The sequence below is a fragment of the Galleria mellonella genome, unplaced genomic scaffold (assembly GCF_026898425.1).
Source record: "Galleria mellonella isolate WM207_F2 unplaced genomic scaffold, CSIRO_AGI_GalMel_v1 utg874, whole genome shotgun sequence".
NCBI lineage: Eukaryota > Metazoa > Arthropoda > Insecta > Lepidoptera > Pyralidae > Galleria > Galleria mellonella.
Genome location: NW_026442167.1, coordinates 1,054,893 through 1,077,330, shown reverse-complemented (window position 1 = coordinate 1,077,330; position 22,438 = coordinate 1,054,893). Strand labels below are relative to the sequence as shown.

The window sequence follows — 22,438 nt, the reverse complement described above, 5'->3', positions numbered from 1 at the left end:
CAAGTAACAATAAAGTAAATGTTTTTATAATACTTATTAACATTGTAAAAAATAGTAAAATCAATATATATATTAGAACAAACATGCTATTAGTAAAAAATAATGAAAAGGATTTATTTACGCTATTAAGCATACAATGAATGATTACATTAATTATTCTCCGGAACGGCAAGTTTTTCTGCCATTTCAGCTTGTGATCGAATTTGTATTGCCGAACTGCCCTCCCGTTTTCGTATGAATACGTTGCCATTTTGAGTCCAACAGTATTTGTATCCAGCATTGCTTGCCCGACTTCGTGATTCGCGAAATAACTTATGTTTTTCGCTGGTTAAACGTTCATTAATAAAGATCTTCTGCACATCTGCTTTAATAGGCAAGTCCTGTGTCGTCAAGTTCTTTCGCGATTTTCCTGCTCTAAGAATTTCGTCGCGCTTCCCCCTTCTAACACACCTAATAACAATTGGTCTTGGCAATGATTTCCCTGTACCTGGAGCGCGCTTTAATCCAACTCTGGTCACCCAATCAACATCTGTTTCATTCAAAACAACTCCAATTTTCGTAGCAAGGACTGTTGCTATTTGCGACAAGTTTTCACTAGAAGTTTCGGGGATACCTACTAGTTCTATCTCATTGCGCAATGCGGCCTGTGCTTGATTACTAAGCTGATCTTGGAGCGTGTGTACCTGAATTCTTATCTTAGGCACAAAGAATTATAAAGATTCTTTGTGCCTAAGATAAGAATTTTACATTGGTCTTGGGTACTTCTGTCCCAATTTATAGAATCAGAGAATCTAGTAATGTACTATTACACAGAGTGGTGATTATTTTGTTGTTTAAGCAACTTGAAATATATATTGTTTATATATGATTACTAGCTGACTCGGCAAACGTTGTTTTACCATATACATTATTTCGAGAACTATATATGAAAAATTTATCCTACTGCAATTATTATATTCGATAGCCATCTTGCAAGTATATTGCGGCATATAAAAATCTCGATTAAAAAACAGAGGTTGATGATAAAAGCGTAAAAATTTTAATTTGTATGTATTTTTCAATGCTAAATCATAATAAAATAAAAATAAAAAAAAATTGACAAAAAAATAAAAATAAATATTTTGGGGTGGGTCACCCTTATCATTGACGGGTATGAAAAAGAGATGTTGACCGATTCTCAGACCTATCCAATATGCACACAAAATTTCATAAAAATCCGTCAATCCGTTTAGGAGGAGTTTGGTAACAAACACCGTGATACGAGAATTTTATATATTAGATATACTATAAGGGTTCCGTTTTTTTCCTTTGGAGGTACGGAGGTCGGAGGCCTAAAAATGATTAAAAATTCTTGTAAACAAGTATATTTGAGTAAAGAAGACTTAATAAAGTCGTAACCGGTGAGCGGGAGACGGCGAAAGACCGCTCCGTAAGTCCTTCCGCGGGTTCGAAACGCCGTCTGCATTCGCTCCATTTTCACTGGGTAAAGCTGTAAAGGCCATCTGCGGCCAACAGTAACATATAGTTAAAAAAAAAATCATTTAATATTAGTAAGAATAAATATTTATTAAGAAAGAATAAAGAAGGAGAGGGCTATGCTCGGAGTCTCTTTGCGTGATGGAATCCAAAACGAGGATATCCGCAAAAAACCCAAAATAACCGACATAGCCCGAAGGATACGCAATCTAAAGTAGCCAAAGTAGTAGTAGCAATGGACTGGTAACATAGCTCGAAGAACGGGCAACCGATGGGAAGAAAGGTTCTTGAGTGGCGACCGCGTACGGGTCAACGCAGTGCAGGACGACTCCCCCACTAGATGGAGTGACGACCTGAAATATATTGCAGAGAATCAGTGGATGCATGTGGCTCAGGACCGTTCTTTATGGCAGTCTATGGACTTATGTCCAGCAGTGGACAGATAATGGCTGAAATGATGATGATGATGATGATGATTAAAGATTTATTCTTAAGCAGATACTTCTACATTACCGTGGACGTCCATAATATCGTGGCTCAAAAAATAAAACTAAAACAATTTTTCTCCCCCACTTTATCGTGACGATAATATCGTGCCATACGTTACGGGAAATTATAAAATTGCCCGTTGAATCAGAATTAATTGCAATAAATAACATCTTCATTATAATTAGAGCAGTACAATTATAATTGTCTAGTTCATTAAATGATAATCAACCATTCATATTGTCACAGCTGGTGTATGGAATCACTTGTTAGTCATGCCAAAATACTTGATTGCAACAATCGGAATATTGTTATTGTGTGTATTTTTTTATACAACTTAGAATGGCAAGCTGACGGCCCACCTGATGGAAAGTGGTAACCGTCGCCTATAGACATGAGCAGTACGATGGACATAACAGAGTATACTGTTTCGCCTATGATACCCCCCATGCGTTGCCATTCCTGAGGACTCAGGTATTATTCCTCTGTACCCTGTAAATTCACTGCCATATCCCACCCTTCAAACTGAAACACAGCCATGCAAACATAACTGCTTCACAGTAGAAACAAGAATAGGACAGATATACCCAGAGGAATACCTCTGTACCCAGTAAATTCACAAAATAAAAAATTATGTTACATCTTTTATGTATTTTCCTTTTGCTTTTTTTATGCAACTTAGAATAGCAACCAAGCTGATGGAAAGTGGTAACCGTCGCCTATAGACATGAGCAGTACGATGGACATAACAGAGTATACTGTTTCGTCCATGACACCTCCCATGCGTTAACATTCCCGAGTACTCAGGTATTATTCCTCTGTACCCTGTAAATTCACTGCCATATCCCACCCTTCAAACTGAAACACAGCCATGCAAACATAACTGCTTCACAGTAGAAACAAGAATAGGACAGATATACCCAGAGGAATACCTCTGTACCCAGTAAATTCACAAAATAAAAAATTATGTTACATCTTTTATGTATTTTCCTTTTGCTTTTTTTATGCAACTTAGAATAGCAACCAAGCTGATGGAAAGTGGTAACCGTCGCCTATAGACATGAGCAGTACGATGGACATAACAGAGTATACTGTTTCGTCCATGACACCTCCCATGCGTTAACATTCCCGAGTACTCAGGTGTTATTCCTCTGTACCCTGTAAATTCACTGCCATATCCCACCCTTCAAACTGAAACACAGCCATGCAAACATAACTGCTTCACAGTAGAAACAAGAATAGAACAGAGATGCCCAAGTTAACGACTTTTGTACAAAATTTCTCTCTGGTAAATTCTGTCATAATATCAATATCAGTGCCAAGATTGGACATTTCGAACTTTAAAGAAGAGGTTTAAAGAACTTGTATCCAAAGCCTTAAAACTAAAAAAAAAAGAACAACGTGTCTACCATGAAATGAAATTCCGAAATTTCGGACTCATTTTCGTGTTTTTGTTCATACCAAAATCGGACCAATAAACGGAGCTTAACATTTCGCTCGTCATACATCCTATCATAAAAGTGCAAAGGAACAATATTTTAACATTTTTAATATTTCCAAACGGCATGTATTATGTAATTTTAACATCAAATTTCTGTTTGGTTTGGCTCCGAAATTTCGGAAAACATTTCATGGTACGCCCTCTGACTGTACAAACAGCGCAAAGTCGGATACATATGTATTTATATTACTGAACAATGGGAATTTAATGAACTTACTATACGAGTGTGTTTGTCGTTTACAACAGTTGTTATTTCTTCAAATAATATATTATTGATACATTTGTTCCGCCTACATTAATATGCAAGATATACTACCATCATTTATTTATTTATATAACTCCTAATTGCACCATAAATAAAAATATACAATGACAAGTGAATAATTCAAGTGAAATACAGTAACATAAATACAGATTGAAATATACACATAAAGGTACAAGAGGCGGTCTTATCGCTAGGGCAATCTCTTACAGACAACCTTTGGTTAAAGGAGAATATATAGAAAAGGGCAGGTGGCGCAAGAGTGAATTAATAATTTTTCGTGTATAAAATACAAAAACTAAAAACTATTATATATATATATATATATATATATATATATATATATATATATATATATATATATATATATATATATATATATATATATATATATATATATATATATAAACCTCGTGGATATTAAACTCTGCTACCTGATGCCTTTTAAATGAATTTAAAATTTTATTCCTATAGATTAATAATTTAATTTATTAACAGGATCCACTTTACTGATACTGCTATGACCAGATACCAAGGAAGTGAAAGAACAAATGGAAAGCGAAGGCTTCGTATATTGACTGACTCATAGACAAGATTTATGGTAAGTTGCCAGTTATAATTTTGGCAAACACATAAAAAATATAATAAAAAACTTTGTTGGACGTGACGTTGGATATGTCGGACGAGACGTGATGTGGATAGGTATACTCACTCTGCTGTCATTTTTTTTTTATACAACTTAGAATGGCAAACAAGCTAACGGCCCACCTGATGGAAAGTGGTAACCGTCGCCTATAGACATGAGCAGTACCATGGACATAACAGAGTATACTTATTCGCTCATGATACCCCCCCATGCGTTACCATTCCTAAGGACTCAGGTGTTATTCCTCTGTGCCCAGTAAATTCACGCCATATCCCACCCTTCAAACCGAAACACAGCCATGCAAACACAACTGCTTCACGGTTGAAACACGAATGGGACAGAGGTACACAAGCAATCGATTTTTGTACAAAGTCTCCCTTTGGTAATTTCATTTCCAACCGACTTTAAAAAGAAAGAGGTACTCAATTCAAAATTCAATTGTTACAGCCTATGCTGTTTTTTTTGATGGGTGAAAATGGTATGGTAACCCTACCTGCGCTAACGGGATACGCTTGCGGAGCATCAGTGAAGGGTGATAGATGAGAATCAAAACAGGCCAGTTAGCCCATCATGATGAATTCATCAAGAATTAACCATGATAGTTTCCAGGGAGAACCGCGAGGAGGTCGACCTGGTTGGGTATATTGCTAGCAATGGGATTCTCACTCTCCATAACTAACAATCCCTTTCCCCTAAATGACGTAGTAGTAACTTGAAACAGCCATGGTCGCTATAAAGTTCAAACTTGTGGTGGCTTGGTGGGACAGGTCAATGTGCTCCCACTAATATGGTTGAGTGGGGGGAAAGTGATTGTTACTATTGCAAAAGCAAATAGTCTAATCAGTGTTTGTAACCCAAACAGACCAGCCCCAAGCAGCACCCGTTCACGAGTATGATGGATGAGCCAGCCATCATTGCACTCAATTTTTTTTTAATGATTGATAATGGAATGGTAACCCCACCAGCGCTATCGGTATACACCGAAGGGGCACCAGTGAACGATGATAGGTGAGGATGAAGCAGGTCAGTTAACCCATCGTGACGAGTTAAACAAGAATTATTCAAAATAGTTTCCAGGGGGAACCACGTGGAGGTCGACCTGATAGGGTCTATTGCTAGCAATGGGGTTTTCAAATCCAATTACTAACAATCCCTTTCCACCCCCCCCCCCTCATGGCTTGATACAACAACTTATTTATCACAGGCATTAACTAAAAAAACTGACGGTCGAACTGTTGACACGTGGCAACTGCCTTGTATAGACAAAAATAGCATAAAACATGTCATTTCACCGAATCAATATTGACCATAATCTCTCCATAATATCTAGTTCACAAACGGACAAACAAATTGACGTGCAGACACATATAGAATGCCATCGTCACTGGCCTTGTACGCAGTTTTGTTCCTATTTGGCAAAACGCCATAAGACGTTACTACTGTATATATACATTGCACGGTATCCATTGTTGCTTTCTAACTGTCGGAAAGTATTATTTAAAATATAAAAAAAGTAATGAACCATGTGCGTGACGATGCGATGTGTGTTTGCTATTCATATTAAAGTCTCTGGGTGCCCTGAAAATGTAAGCGTCGGCCGTAAAGTGTAACGTACACTGAAATGAGAAATGGTAAAAATATAGCTGTTCTTTCGATACTTGTGTATCACTAATAAATATCATTATTATAGACAGAATATATTAAAATATATAATCGTAAGTTTGATCTACTGCAATATATATAAAAAAAAATATTAAACAGTTTATCGTTGCTTTTCCAGTATATATATATATATATATATATATATATATATATACATATATATATATATATATATATATATATATATATATATATCTCTGGGTGGCCTGAAAATGTAAGCGTCGGCCGTAAAGTGTAACGTACACTGAAATGAGAAATGGTAAAAAAATAGCTGTACTTTCGATATTTGTGTATCACTAATAAACATCATTATTATAGACAGAATATATTAAAATGTATAATCGTAAGTTTGATCTAATGCAATTTATATAGTAAAAAAAAATATTAAACAGTTTATTTGCGACTTTTCCAGTATTATATAAAATAGAAGAGAATAGAATAGAAAATATGTATTGTCAGAAAAACACAATTACAATAGAAAATACTAAAATATTACATATATAAGAAGTACATGCACAAGAAACTGCGCTGGTTTTCAGCCAGTCCCTCGCTTAACAAAATACAACAAATATATATATATATATATATATATATATATATATATATATATATATATATATATATATATATATATATATATATATATATACTGATTTTAAATATGAATAAAGGATGAATATTGGTTAAGTTTTTCTAAAGCTTCATTGATATAAAATAAAATGTTTTATAAAGACATTCTGGAAAAAAGGATAAAATTAATTATATCTGGCATTTTACCCTTCAATGTAGGGAAAAATACATTTACATACACAATACATCATTTCGAAACTAAAAAAAAAAAAAGTTTTTATGACACATTGGGCAAGCGTGCGTTTCACCGATGGTAAACGCCGCCCATTAGCACTCGCAGCGTCACAGGTATATTGCGGTCCAAACTTGAATATGCGAGGCGTTTTTCTCCATCACTGTACGTCAATCTTGCGGTGACTTTGATTTTGCAAGAATCTTTCATTCAGTCTGCGCTTTATCGCGACGCACGGTCGACTGCCGCGCTTGGGTCGCGCCGCCACCTCAACACAACGATGACTCTCAAGACAGAAGAGACGTCCTTTGATGAGGCACTCGAAAGAACCGGTACAGCGTTACAGCGAACTTTCTAGAATATTCGGAGAGCTTGTGTTTAGTGGATAAAGTGTGATGAGATGTTTGTTATGTATTTCAGTTTTGAGCCGATTTCGAAAAGTTTGGTTCTTGATTCGAATGCATTTTTTTTTTATTACGTGATATCTTCACCGTGACGAAATAATGACCGGATTTCGAAAGTCTTGTTTCATTTTTACTAAAAAATGAAAATGAAAATTACTTACATCTTAATTTGATTAATTTTTTTTAATAAATAACCAAAAATAAGTATGTTCATAACTATAATCCTTAATGGGGTAGTCAGAAGCATTTGTTGACTATGCAATTGTAGTGAACGCAATATTACTTTAATACAAAAATCTATTGTGAATATTCTTTGTGACGTGCCGACAACACTTCATTGTTTTGGCAAGTCAGTGCAATGTTATAAAAGCAACAAAAAAGCTGAATGACTTTTACGCAGTAAACCTCAGTCGTGTATTGATTTTCATATTCACGTAAGTTTTCCTGTAACATCAGTAAAAAGCAAGCAGAAAAATTTATCGATCGAGAAACTAATATTTGGCTTCTCGTTTCCTCCGCATGCGTGAGTGTCGAAAACGTGTCTACCGATAGATTCATTTTGTACTTGTACATGAGCACTGATACGATGGAAATACTAAATAATAATAGCGTCCATCATCATCATCATCAAATCAGCTTTTAACTATCCACTGATGAATATAAGGCCCCCCTCCCCTAGGTTTTGGCCAATAGTTGCCACGTTTGGCAGGCAGATTGGCAAGCGCAGTTAGGCTTTGTAGATATTTTAAGAGAGACGCTGCTGCCCATCCCTCTCCCTCCCTTAATCGCCTCTTATGACACCCACGGGAAAGGAAGAGGTGGCCTTTTCTATGCTGGGACCAAACGAGAGGCCCATCATCATATCTGTCATTAACTGTCCACTGCTGAACATAGGTATTTCCCATAACGGGGATTTTGCCAGTAGACACCACGCTTGGTAAGCGGGTTGGCAACCGCAATCAGGATTTGGCAGCTTTTTAAGAGGGATGCTGCTTCCATCCCCTGACCATTGAATTACCTTAGTAACCTCTTACGACACCCACTGGAAACGAAAGGGTGACCCATTCTAGCCGTGGGTAATCGCAGATAGGCTTTGGTGATGTCTTAAGAGAGACGATAAATTTAGTGTTTTTTGGGGCAAAATTTCCTGAAAAACAGATATTTCATATTTGCTCTTTATTACCGATGGAACCTTTGCTCCTTACATCCAAAGACATCGTCCTGGCCATAATACAGGGGGGGGGAGGAAGGATTATTAGTAATGGGGATTAGTAACCCCATTACTAGCAAAATACCCTATAGGATCGACCTTCTCACGGTTTCCCTTGGAAACCATCGTGATTGATTCATCGTTGAATTTGTCACGATGGGCTAACTGTCCTGCTTCATCTTCACTTATCACGCTTCACTGGTGCCACGCCAGTGTACACCGATAGCGCCGGCGGGGTAACCATTCCATTATCATCCATTAAAAAAAAACAATCAGAATCATTGAAATTAACGAATGCACAGAAATTAAATGAGATAAATGGAAATGTATGAGCAATCGAATATACCAATCTGGTACGGGCCATCGGCACAGAGCAAGCTAATAAATCACCAATAACGCCAATAAAGTTCGTGCAAAGAGCATATGGAGTCGTTAATAAACAATATGTGGCTTTTAAATGGTGACCATTCGATTCATAAACTTATATTGTGAATAATATTGAATTGTAGTTACCGAATACTATTTTTTTATACAACTTAGAATGGCAAACAAGCTGACGGTCCACCTGATGGAATGTGGTAACCGTCGCCTACAGACATGAGCAGTACCATGGATTACATTCACCTTCACGTTGAGACCTTACAGGATAATCGATGAGAACTGAGCTAAAATAGAGACCTTCGATGTAATGATATTAATCTGTAAGAAGAGAGATCTTCAGCATTTGATGCTGTTTGCCATACCATATAATATCAGCCGTCGTCCACAGCTGAACAAAGGCCTCCCTCTATTGGAGGATTTTGCCAGTAGCTGCCACGCTTGACAGGCGGGTTGGCAACTGCAGGTAGGCTTTGGAGATGTGTTAAAAGGGGCGTTGCTACTCCTTCCTCGACTATTAGGCTCCCTTAGTCACCTCTTATGACACCCGCGGGAAAGAAAAGGATGGCCTATTCTCTGCCGAGACCAGGCAGCACGCTGCTATTTGCCCAACGTTAAATAAATTGGCGTGAAGTTAGAGATTTTTACAAAAATATTTTCTTGCTTCCTCTACTTTCTCCTTTATTTTCATAACTCAGGCCCCAGAGATTCTTATCTCCTCCCTCAAAATATGCATAATCTATCAAGACTGGTTGGCTGTTCCCTTTTTCTTGTATCTCATTTTTGCTATTTATTTATCATCAGTCTGTCATCACACCAGTTGTTTGATGTATTCTAAGAAAAACTACTGCCAAATACTCTACCTTTACGAAATATATCTCTTGTGCTTTATTTGAAGTCATAACTTGTATATACACGTTGTTTCCAGAGACTCTTTTTTAATTTTTTTCTTATTTTTAATTCGCCAACGACGGGGAATTTATCTTCACACGTTTGAATCTAAATGGTCATGTACAGTACGATTCCAGACAAATTTCTTCCCACGAACGCTCAGACTGTGTTCGGCTCGAAAACCTCGGTAGGGGGCTCAGTGTGTCTGAGGTTTCCCTACTCCACAAACTACAGTAATCGTTTACCATCAGATGGGCTGTATGTTTGTTTGCTATGTTTTTGGTATAAAAAAATATATACAACTTTTAATAGCAAAGTAGCTAACAGTCTACCTGATAATATGAACCGGAAATTAACTGTCAACTATAGACAGAAACAACAGCTTGGATGTGACATGACACGCTATAATGTTTATGGTAACACGCCTGAGATGGAAGGTATTATATTTCTGTCTTCTGTAATTTCAAAGACTCATCCCACCCATCAGTACCACAACACAACCATTCTAACATAGTTATTTAATGACAAGAAACGTGAGTCGCACAAAAATATCTGTGCAGATTTGTACAGTCTCTTTCTTTAAATCCTCATCGTTGATAGAAACTAATATCATTTGGTCCCGGCATAGAATAGGCCGCCCCTTCCTTTTCCGTGCATGTCGTAAGAATCGACTAAGAGAGGACGAGGGCTGAGCAGCAACGTCACTCTTAAAAAATTTCTATAGCCTAACTGCGGTTGCCAACCCGTCTGCCAAGCATGCCGACTACTGGCAAAACCCTCCCAAGGGGAGGCTTATGTTCAGCAGTGGATAGTTAAAGGCGGATATGATGATAAATTAATAGGTAAACAGTTATCTGTATTATTAGAATGTATATTGTAAAACGAATCCTGTTTCCTACAGGACTGGCTCAGCCTAGCATAAGGAATCGATGTTAAATTTTACGCTTATAAATACTTTGACAATCAATTCATTTTAACATTTTTTTGCATCACTTCCAGGTAACGGTCTTTACAATGTTCTGCTGCTGCTGACGAGTTCATTGCTACTGCTGGCCATAGGCGTGGACCTATTCGGCTTCACGCTGGTGGTGGCCACCGCCTGCGACCTTCAGCTCACCGTCTCACAGAAGGGAGTTTTGTCATCTTTGCCTTTTGCTGGTAATATTCCTTTTTATGGCACTTAGAACGACACTTGACTTAGATGGTCCACTTGATGGAAAGTGGCAGCTGTCATCTAAAGATATAAACATCACAGAATGCACTATGGTACCCTTTATGCACCATACTGTTGCCATCTATGAGGACTATAATATATGTCTCCGATCCTATAATTTTACTTAAAACATTCCACTCGTGTTTTAACCATAAAGCAGTTGTGTTTGCATGGCTGTGTTTTAGTTTGAAGCGTGGGATATGGTGTGAATTTACAGGGTACAGAGGAATAACACCTGAGTCCTCAGAAATAGCAACGCATGGGGAGTTTCATGGGCGAAACAGTATACTCTGTTATGTCCATGGTATTTCGTGCGTCCCTTTTAAAACATCTTCAAGATCTAACCGCGGTTGCCAACCCGCCTGTCAAGCGTGGCAAGTACTGGCAAATCCCCCCAATAGAAGTAGGCCTACGTTCCGCAGTGGACAGTTAACGATTAAGAGGGTATTTGTAGATTTATTTATTTTCAGGTATAATTCTGGTGTCGTATTTCTGGGGCTATATCTCCGATACCAAAGGCAGGAGGTTTACCCTGGTGGTGTCCATGCAAGTTGGCTTCGTGCTGTCGTGTCTTTGCAGCATATCCCCACACTGGATCGTGCTTGGACTCATTAAATTTTTATCTGTATGTTTGTAAGTATTATTATGTATTTTATATTTATGTCCAACTGGTAGTTTCTGACAGTTTTATTTGCGTTAACCCATGAGCATCTTCATGGTGATAAACATGAGCAATTAAAATAAATTTCACTTTGCTTAATAGAAGCTCTGTAAAAATTTTAAATCAACAATATTTTCATTATAAAGGGGCAACTAAATTAAGAGGGGCAATGCCCTACCTAAAATGAAAGCTCCGAAGAAAATTAGGCAGATTCGCTGATTCGAACTAACTTAATTAGGGCTTCTGCCCTACCAAAAAGTTTTTTTACCCTACCTTAAACTTGGGTCTAGTGTACGGCCCTGTAATCATGTGGTATCGCGGTAAAAACTGGTTATCCCACCGAAAAGATAAAACGTAAAAAAAAAATGCCAAGTCCAACAACGTTGTTCTTCCACTAAAAAAATTATGAGATCTCGTGCAAAACCGAGTCAGTTATTTTAGTGAGTGTCTATGGAAGCACATATCAACAATTTTGCTATAAATTGTCATACAAACAGTTAGCTAACAACATTTACAGTGACCGTGTCAATATTAGACATCTTTATTTATATAATAATTATAATGACTTGGCAATATATTCTGCTAACAAAATACTTTATTCATAAATGCTCTATTTAGATTTATTTTGTAATCGATATAGTTGATTTTGTATTAAATTATTCTTTTCAGTGGGTGTCGTAAGAGGCGTAAATTTACTGGGTACAGAGGAATAACACCCGAGTCCTCAGGAGTGGCAACGCATGGGGGGTATCATGGGTGAAACAGTATACTCTGTTATATCCACGGTACTGCTCATGTCTATAGGCGACGGTTACCATTTTCCATCAGGTGGGCCGTCAGCTTGTTTGCCATTCTAAGTTGTATTAAAAAAAAGGCGACTAAGGGACGTAATGGTCGAGGGAGAGACAGCAGTGTCCTTCTAAGAATATCACCAAAAGCCTAACTGCGGTTTAGTAACCGTGTGCCAAGCATGGAAAATACTGAGATAACCCCCTTATGGGGGAGGCCTGTGTTCAGCAGTGGACATTTGGCGGCTAAAATAATAATAAAAAATATTTTATTCATAAGCACACTGTTTAGATGTATTTTGTAATCGAAATAGTGGATTTTGCATTCGATTGTTATTTTCAACTGATTTCGGAAAGGAAGTTCTCGATTCGGCTGCATTTTATTTTTGTTGGTTACCTCGTAACTTCGACAGTTATAAATAGATTTGGTATTTTTTTTTTTCTAAAAGAATTTATATACAAATTGGGCCAATCGGTCAGATTGATAGAAATTTTATTAAAATCGCTTCAATAATTTAATTTTTAAGCCAAAATAACTGATTTTGCTGTAATTGAAGTCGATGTTTCTTGTGGAACATAATCTTTTTTTTAAATTATACAATTATGAATATAATATATACTTTATATATATATATATATATATATATATATATATATATATATATATATATATATATACACTCGGCAAATGTTGTTTTACCATATACATTATTTCGAGAACTGTACATGAAAATTTCTCGTACTACAATTATCATATTCGATCGCCATCTTACAACCCTATTGCGGCATATGAAAATCGCAATTAAAAAACAGAGATTGATCGTAAAAGCGTGAAAATTTGAAGTTGTATATATTTTTAATGCTAAATCATAATAAAATAAAAATTAAAAAACTTCGTCAAAAAATTTTTAAAAAAATTTAGTGGTGGGTTACCTTTATCATTACGGGGTATGAAAAATAGATGTTGGCCGATTCTCAGACCTACCCAAAATGCACACAAAATTTCATAAAATAGAGGGAAGCCTTTGTTCAACAGTGGACAATAAACGACTGATATGATATAATATCACTGGTTTTAATGATTCTTTTTGCAATTTTATAATAATATTTATTTCCATGTTTGGTCCCATGCTAGTATTGTCTTTATACCGATTTATATATTTTTAAATGCAACAAACCCCTTCTTATTGGGGGGAACGGAATTGTTAGTATTGGAGATATAACTTCCCCATAGCTAGCAATATACCCTATCAGGTCGACCTCCACGCGGTTCCCTCTGGAAACCATTTTGATTAGTTCTTTATGAATTTTTCACTATGGGCCAACTGACCTGTTTCATCCTCACCTATCATCTCTCACTGGTACCCCGCAAATGTATACCGATTATATATTAAATAAAAAAAAAATATTAAAAAAATAAAAAAACCCTTCTTTTTCAGTTCGTGCGCTGCTAACTCCGTGACATACACGCTGGTTGGTGAGTCGTGCGTGCAGCGCGTGAGAAGCAAGTACATGCTTCTGATGACGTCTCTCCTACTTCTGTCGCCCGCCGTCGCAGCTGGTGAGTTTTTTTAGCCGACTTCAAAAAGAAGAAAATTTTCAATTCGGTCGTATTTTTTATATAATAATAATAATAAATCATTTCAATTACATTCAGTTACAATATTTTTATATTTTTTTACTTCATAAGTCCATCAGTTGTAAACCGATTTGGAAAACTTTTTTTTTATCTTAAAGGATATACTTAAAGATTGGATCTGTAGAAATTTTACCAAAATCGGTTCAGTAGTTTAGTTTTCAAATTAAAATAACTAAATACTTTTGCCCCAACTTTGAAGTCTGTTTTTTTGGGAAATACAATTTATTTATTACAAATTGACTAGCTTTTTCATCCGCGACTTCATCCGCGTGACTAAGATATGTTTTTAAACAGGATAATATAAGCCTATATCCTTAGACGTTGTGGTCGTTAAGGTGCTACGAGTTAACAAACAAACTCACTTTCACCTTTATTTCTAACTAGCTTTTACCCGCGTCTTTGTTAACGTAACCGGGATATGTTTTTTAGCCGGTATAAAAAGTAGCCATCCCCTATAGTACGTGTAAACCAGATTTCAAAATCATTGTTTTAACTGTTAAGATATCATAAGGTAACAAACAAACAAATACACTTTCACATTTATAATAATAAGGATATTAGTAAAGAGCATTTATTCTACAACTCAAAAAATATATCTCCACAAGAGGGCCGTAGCTAGATCCATGTTTAAGGTAGGGCAAAATAACTTTTTGGTAGGGCAGCAGCCATAATTAAGTGACTTCAAAAATACAAATATGTCTAATTTTCTTGGGGCCTTTTATTTTAAGGTAGGACATTGGGCCTTTTAAAGTAGGGAATTGCCCCTCAATGTTCCCCTCCCCTACCTTAGCGACGGCCATACTCTACAAACATGCTACTCTCAACTCTATTAATATAATTTTTACCAGAGAGAGACTTTGTACAAAAGTCGATTGCTTGGGTACCTCTGTCCCATTCGTCTTTCAACCGTAAAGCAGTTGTTTGCATGGCTGTTTTTCGGTTTGAAGGGTGGGATATGGCGTGAATTTACTGGGTACAGAGGAATAACACCTGAGTCCTCAGGAATGGCAACGCATGGGGGTATCATGGGCGAAACAGTATACTCTGTTATGTCCATGGTACTGCTCATATCTATAGGCGAAGATTACCACTTTCCATCAGGTGGGCCGTCAGCTTGTTTGCCATTCTAAATTGTATAAAAAAAACAATTAATGGATAAATGTTTGTTACTTCTTAACACAAAAACTACTGAATGAATTTGAATAAAATTTGGCATACGGGTAGGTTATATTCTAAGTTAGCACATAGAATTTATGGACTGATACATGCAGATGGCGCTGTGGGATACAGTTAAATAATTATTTTTTTTTATTATTATTTCAGCTGTTAACTATCCACTGTTGAACATAGGCCTTCCCCATAAAGGGGGTTTTGCCGGTAGTTGCCACGCTTAGCAAGCGGGTTGACAACTGCAGTTAGGCTTTTAGAGATGTTTTAAGAGGGATGTTGCTGCCCATCCCTCGCTCTTCTTTAGTCGCCTCTTACGACATCCACGGAAAAGGAAGGGGTTGGCCTATTCTATACCGACGGACATATGACAATACAGTTAATCTAACCTTTTTTTTCAGTGTTAGCATACCCTACCCTAAGTTTGGACTTCGAGTTGCCTCTACCCGGTATAGCTGTGATCTTCAGACCTTGGCGTCTACTCATGATCGTGCTGGCGCTGCCGTCCGGTATAGGAGGAGTTGCCATTTATTTCTTCTATGAGTCACCGAAATTCCTTGCTTATTTGGAAAGGAACGAAGAAGCCTTAGAAGTACTGAAGTCTATATACGAAATAAATCATCGATATTGCAAAGAAGACTTCAAGGTATGTTAACAGAAGATCGGTGTTTACAAACTACCCGAAGCAGGTTAGAGTCTTCTGCATGAATGCTTCTGTCCCACCAGCGTTTGTGTCGTGAAGCAGATACGCTTGCATAAATGTGTCTCTTAGAAGGATGTAATCATCATCATCATCATCCTCAGCCATCTGTCTACTGCTGAACACAGACTTTTACTGTAAGATTGCCATAAGGAATGACACTCAACCACCTGAAATTAAAATTGTATAATTTGGTAGCAAAATTATAGGCTACGGAGACCTAACACCAGCCGGGGGGAAAAAGGATCATTAGTAATGGTATCTAACAGCTTCATTGCTAGCAATATATCTTATCAAGTCGACTTTCACACGCGGTTATTTCTGAAAACTATCATAATTAATTATTGTGGTATTCGTCACAATAGGTTAACTGACCCGCCTACGTCTTTTCTCATCATCTATCACTGGTGCATCACCAGTGTATGAGCCAATTACCATTTCATTTTCACTCATAAAAATAACACCATAATTAAAAGGAATGGCAACGCCTGAGGAGTACCATGAGCGTCAGTGTACTCTGTGATGTTCGCATTACTGTTCAAAGGCCTCCATACCGTATAATTTCATTGCAATTTGTGGCTATTAAAACAATTAAAAAATGTATTTTTTTTTTATTCTTTTTCAGGTGCACTCTATAGTTTTAAGTGAAGATGTAGCAAAGAAGCAGACTTCGCTTCTCCGTAGGATATACGAACAGAGCGCACCGCTGTTCAGGCGCCCCCTACTGTTCCGGACAATGCAACTGTTTTATATCGTCGCGGTTGTCTATTTAACGTAAGGAAACTGATATTATGACTATACATATACTTTTTACTCAAACATGTCTAAACATATGCTATATTAAATCATAAACATACATAGGATACTTTTTCTCTTAGTTTCTCTTAGATATTATAACTATAAGAATTTCCACAAACTTTCTGGAGTTTATTAATGGATGATAATTAGTGTCCGACCCAACTTTCGGTTTCGGCCAGAAATTCTACTTTCGGCCTTAGTTTCGGTTTCGGCCAAAAATTGACCGAAACTTTCGGTCGCGCCGAAACCTAGTGTGTGTGTTTGTGTTATGTGTGTGTCTAACAGAAAGTTGTTTTTTTTTTGTAAGTTTACTTCCATGAGTAAGTCGTAATTTTAACATGTTTTTACATATAAATATATATGACATATTTGTTACATACTTAAATTAGTGTTTATTATTACCATTTAACTATCTGTGTCTTTGTGTAAATAATTGTGTAAAAATACACTAGATTTAAGTACAGAAGAGAAATTTTAAATATGTTTCAGTAAGTTTCGGTTTCGGTTTCGGCCGAAACTGAGACCAAGGTCGAAAGTTCAGTTTCGGTTTCGGCTATAAAACCTGTTTCGGTCGAACACTAATGATAATGGAATGATAACCCCGTCTGTTCTGTCGGTATTCACTAGCAAGGCACCAGTTAGTAGTGATAGGTACGGCTGAATTCTGGCAAAAACTAATGATGATAATAATAAGTAAGAGGATCGATTGGCGAGCACAAAATATTATAGAAAAGTCTACAGGTTTTCCTGAAAAATCCCTTCTTTCAATAATAATAATAATCCCCGTTATGAACAATCCCTTCTCTCAGTAAAGGCTGAAAATCTGAAATCTGTTGCAGGGAACTAACGACTAAGTAACCCACGATAATTCCTTATAGTCTATGTTGAAGACTTACAAAAGTTGATAATTAATGGCTCAAATGAATTAATGAAAAATACTGCAATACCTAAAACATGAAATATTACATATTACTTATCTACATATTCTATTAATTCCAGAAACAACACCTCCCTAGTCTGGTTATCGCATATTCTAAATCTAGTCAGACTGTCCCTGGAAAATGGCGCTGCTAGTGGTAATATTTGCTCATTGATATCCAACGACGTGAGCGCAGCGAACACAGCAGCCAATTCTACCTCAGAGAAAATTGTGAGTTACATTATTTTATTACAACTACCGGCGAAACAATTGTTTTTTAATGGATGATAATGGAATGGTAACCCCACCTGCGCTAACGGTATACGCTGGTAGGCCACCAGTGAGCGATGACAGGTGAGAATGAAAGGGCAGGTCAGTTCCCCCATCGGGACGAATATATCTGGAATTCAGCACGATGGTTTCCTAATAGTCCCTTCCCCCCGATAAAACAATTGAGAGAGGCCTATGTCCACTAGTGGACATATAATGGCTGGTATGATGATGATGTATTATTATACAATAATAATTTTAATCTCCCGATAACGGGACCTTATCTCTCTGTATAATATTAGTTTACTAATATCACGCCAGCTAGGAGATTCAGTGTAGGGTTGTATTTCGAATAGTCATTGATAACATATATAGTTCTTTCCCCCGCTGAGTAATTTGAAGTTTCTGCCTACGAGTAACCTTGTAGGACCATGTTTCGTAGGTCATCACTGGCAACACGCACTGGTTAATGACCTTCGTCATCAAACTCTGAGGTATTTTGGACCAGAAGATGTAAAATGATTTTCCGAACACTACCCCAGATTATTGTAAATTACATTAAATAGACGATTTTATCTACTTACAAATCTATATCAAACTACTCACCATGATAACTCATCGTCCATCAATCCGCATCAGAAAGGTCATCTTAAAAGTCATGCTCTCAGTACCCACTCAATGTTGAAGCCCAAATCCATCATCCATATTATAAGTCAACCAGCTGCAAACCTTGGCATATGCGAGCGTACACCAAAAGCGCAAACGCAAGTGCTTGGGAACTCAAATCCAATACATAGCACAAAAAAAATCTATATCAAACTATATAGGTAGATTAAAACAAACTACGTCTATACTTTCCATGTATAGAGGTTGTCTCATAGTTTCTCAATAACCGTTTCACTCACATCACCCTGGAAGAATACCAAACCGCACAAGACCAATGTAAGCAACCGATATAATTGGACCATTTATTTTTCAGTCTCCAGAAATATGTCTCGGCTACATAAAAGAGAATGTTATTCTGACTTTCGTGGCCACTCAGACGACGTACGCCTTCCTGAACTTCCTCTTGGCATACCTGCCCAACCACAGGAGGTTGTTGGTGATAGCAATACTGTGCCTTTCGTCAATAAGTGGAGTTCTGCTCAACCTGATGCCGGAGCCGATCTCCAGCGTGTTCTTCTTCATGTTGTTCACGTGCACTTGCCTCTGTATGGGGGTTCTAGCGTCGTACTTTGTGGATTTGTATCCCACATCTTGCAGGTGAGTTTGGGATGGTTAAATTATAGATGTTTGGTTGTAAGAATAATATTACTGGTCTATCAATTTGTAATTAATCTAGCTATGGTCCGAATTTTGTCAGTGAAATTAAAGCCTATATCTTTCTCTCGATCAAATATTTTAAGTATATTAAATTTCAAGTTCCAATAATAGGATATCTACTAATAAAATCTGAGAAAATGTCATAGTATTTGGTTAAGCTGTTAGGGAGCTATGAGATAACAAACACACACACTTTTATATTTATAATATTGGTAAGGTTTATCGAATGCAAGGTGAATATATTTTCAGAGGAATGGTAGCCTGCCTCAGCGTCATGGTGGGGCGGAGCAGTACATTCGTCGGCATCAACCTAATAGGAAACCTCATATTCTACCACTGCCAAGTTACATTCTACCTCTGGTCACTGCTCGTCTTAAGTAAGCATATCTCTTAAATAAGTCACTGCTTGTCTTAAATAAGTATATTATCAGTTTTCAGAACCTCTGCAATATCTACCCATCCTTTGTTCTATCAGATGATGACAGGTAGGAGAGATTTTATTCCTAGAAGGTTATTTTTTCTAATTGGTAGAAATCATTTTACTTCTTTTTCTTCTAATTCGAACAGCCTATGAATGACGGGGAAAGATTGTTTTAAACACTAAGACCGCCATGTACAGATACATGTACTATTGAATAAATAAATTAATAAATAAATAAGATTCTCTGCTGTGTCCTTCTTATAACCGGCAGTTTTTCATGGTAAAAGTGAATAAATATTACTTGAGATTATATGCAATAGCCTAGATTATATTATAAGTGAAGCTATAAATGCGAATTAACCATTTTTACAACATGTTTGTCCTTGCCAAGTTTCCAAAAATGATTAATAGAAGACTGTGTGCAAAATCGTAGTTAATTTTTATGAATATTGTCACGACGGCCTACTGATCTGCTTTCATCTTCACCCATCATCTCTCTGATGATGACTGATGCCTCGTCAGTGTAAACCGATAGCGTAGAGTTATCATTCCATTTTCATTCATTAAAATTACTAAATGTTGTATTTTTGTTTGAAGGATAGGCAATGAAGTTACAGGGCCATATTACCCTTAGTCCTTAAGAATAGCAACACTTTAGAATGCCTAAAATGTTATCTGTGGTACTGCTCATGTCAATAAGCAACAGTTACCAGTTTCCACCGAATAGCAGCCAGCTTCTTTTCCATTGCATGTTGTATTTTCTTTCCTCTCTTGCAGGTAGCGTGGTTGCCGCCTGGTTTCTCCCACCAGACAAAGCTCAGACGGATGCAACTGTAGTTTAATGTACCAAGAGCATTAAAACCAACCTAGGATGTCTGTGATTTTAGGTTATAGCTAGAATAATTGTTACAATATAAATACTTAGATAGTTTTATAAAAGAACCACAAGATCTGATGATAAATATGTATGTGAATAATACAATGATGCATTACAACAATGAATATTGATTTTTTTAAATAAAATTGTTAACTGTTGAATGGTGTATTAATATTAATTCCACTTATTTGTGGAAAGTCGGGTATTTTTACTATTACTGCCGTTCCTAATTTTGATGCCACCCATACTTACCACAACACTACCTAGCAGCGCATGAAGTTAGCGCAAGTGTGAACGTATTTATTGGTCTCGGGATGGTTTGTGGGATCATCGGCTGTAGTGTTCGCACAGTATACCTACAGTGCGAGCATTGTAGCGGATGCACCATACTGATATTGTTATGAAATATGGTTTTATTTGTTTAACGGATGCTTATGTTTTGCGCTGTGGATAACTATACTTGGCTAATATGTAGTAAATGTAATTGAATATGTATTCAATTTTGTAAAAAGCTGTTATTATCCTAAATAAAATAAATAAATAAATATACCCTACAGTTGCGGTCATCATCATCTTCAGTAGCATTATCATCAGCGTATCAATCTTGAACTGTCCACTGCTAAACATAGCCACTCCCCATAAAGGAATGTTTTGCTAGTAGTTGCTATGCTTGGCAGGCAGGTTGATAACCGCAGTTAGGTTTTGATGATTTTTAAACAGGGACGCTACTGCCCATCTCTCGATCATCAAGTTCCCTTAGTTTTCTCTTATAACACTCTCAAAAAAAGACTGAATATGACAGCACTTATCGGAGAGACCAGAGGGAGACTTTGTACAAAAGTCGTTTACTTGAGTACCTCTGTCACATTCGTGTTTCAACTGTAAAGCAGTTGTGTTTGCATGGCTGTGTTTCGATATAAAGGGTGGGATATGGCGTGAATTTACTGGGTATAGACGAATAACACCTGAGTCCTCAGGAATGGCAACGCATGGAGAGTATCATGGGCGAAACAGTACGAGGTCTGTCCGGAAAGTTCGTATAAAAGTGTTCTGGAATGCGAGAAAGAGGAGTGGGGAGGCCAGGTAAGCGCAGGACCCCTTCCTTATGTCCCTAACAATGCTTCAGTTCTGGTCTGACCGCCGTGCGGTGCGAACTGGCTTGTCACGCCATCTGTGAAGTTACCTCTTAACGAAACCCCGTCGGCATGGAGCCCGCTTCCGTTGAAGAGCAGCGCGTCGTAATCAAGTTTCTCTCGAAACTCGGCAAGAATGGCCGTGAAATTTTTGCCGATCTCAGAACAGTTTATGGGGATGATGCTGTGAAGGAACCAACCGTCCACAAGTGGCTAAAAAGATTCAGAGAGGGCCGAGAAAGCGTTCAAGATGACCCACGTTCAGGACGTCCTTCCACTTCACATTCCGACGAAAACGTGGAAAGAATTCGAACTTGTGTTAATGGGGACCGTCGTTTAACGGTCAGACAGGTGGCTGAAGAGCTTAATTTGGGCAAAACCGTGGTCCACGAAATTCTAAGAAACGAACTTCAAATGAAAAAAATTTGCGCCAAGATCGTTCCGTGAGTTTTTGAGTAAAAATTCCATTACGGTGACCGAACACCCCCCCCCTATTCGCCGGATTTGGCCCCGTGTGACTTCTTCTTGTTCCCAAAAACCAAATTGGTACTTCGGGGGCGGCATTTGGGGGACATAAATGAGATAAAAAAAGCTACGACGGGGCAGCTGAGAAACCTACAACCAGAGGACTTTCAAGGAGCCTTCTCACAGTGGAAACGGCGTTGGCACAAGTGCATTATGTCACAGGGGGAGTACTTTGAAGGGGATAAAATTGATTTACCTGAATAATTGTAAATTAAATTTTTAAAAAACTTTTATACGAACTTTCCGGACAGACCTCGTATACTCTGTTATGTCCATGATACTGCTC

At 37.4% G+C, this 22,438-nt stretch overlaps 1 protein-coding gene across 2 annotated transcripts; it reads left to right on the top strand.

Annotated features, from left to right (window-relative positions):
* Positions 1–6,765: 6,765 nt before the first annotated feature.
* On the top strand, positions 6,766–20,655 carry LOC113515252 (synaptic vesicle glycoprotein 2C-like). Of its 2 annotated transcripts, none has more exons than XM_026899408.3 (10): positions 6,766–7,167; positions 10,718–10,876; positions 11,402–11,564; positions 13,820–13,941; positions 15,588–15,832; positions 16,512–16,660; positions 17,684–17,834; positions 18,853–19,136; positions 19,446–19,573; positions 20,395–20,655. In XM_026899408.3, the coding sequence occupies exons 1-10, from the start codon at positions 7,116–7,118 to the stop codon at positions 20,457–20,459; spliced, it is 1,518 nt and encodes a 505-aa protein (XP_026755209.1). In that variant the 5' UTR covers positions 6,766–7,115; the 3' UTR covers positions 20,460–20,655. The 2 variants fall into 2 exon arrangements, with proteins under 2 accessions (XP_026755209.1, XP_052758152.1); XM_052902192.1 differs by lacking the exon at positions 6,766–7,167 and adding an exon at positions 7,448–7,673.
* The last annotated feature ends 1,783 nt before the right edge of the window (positions 20,656–22,438 follow it).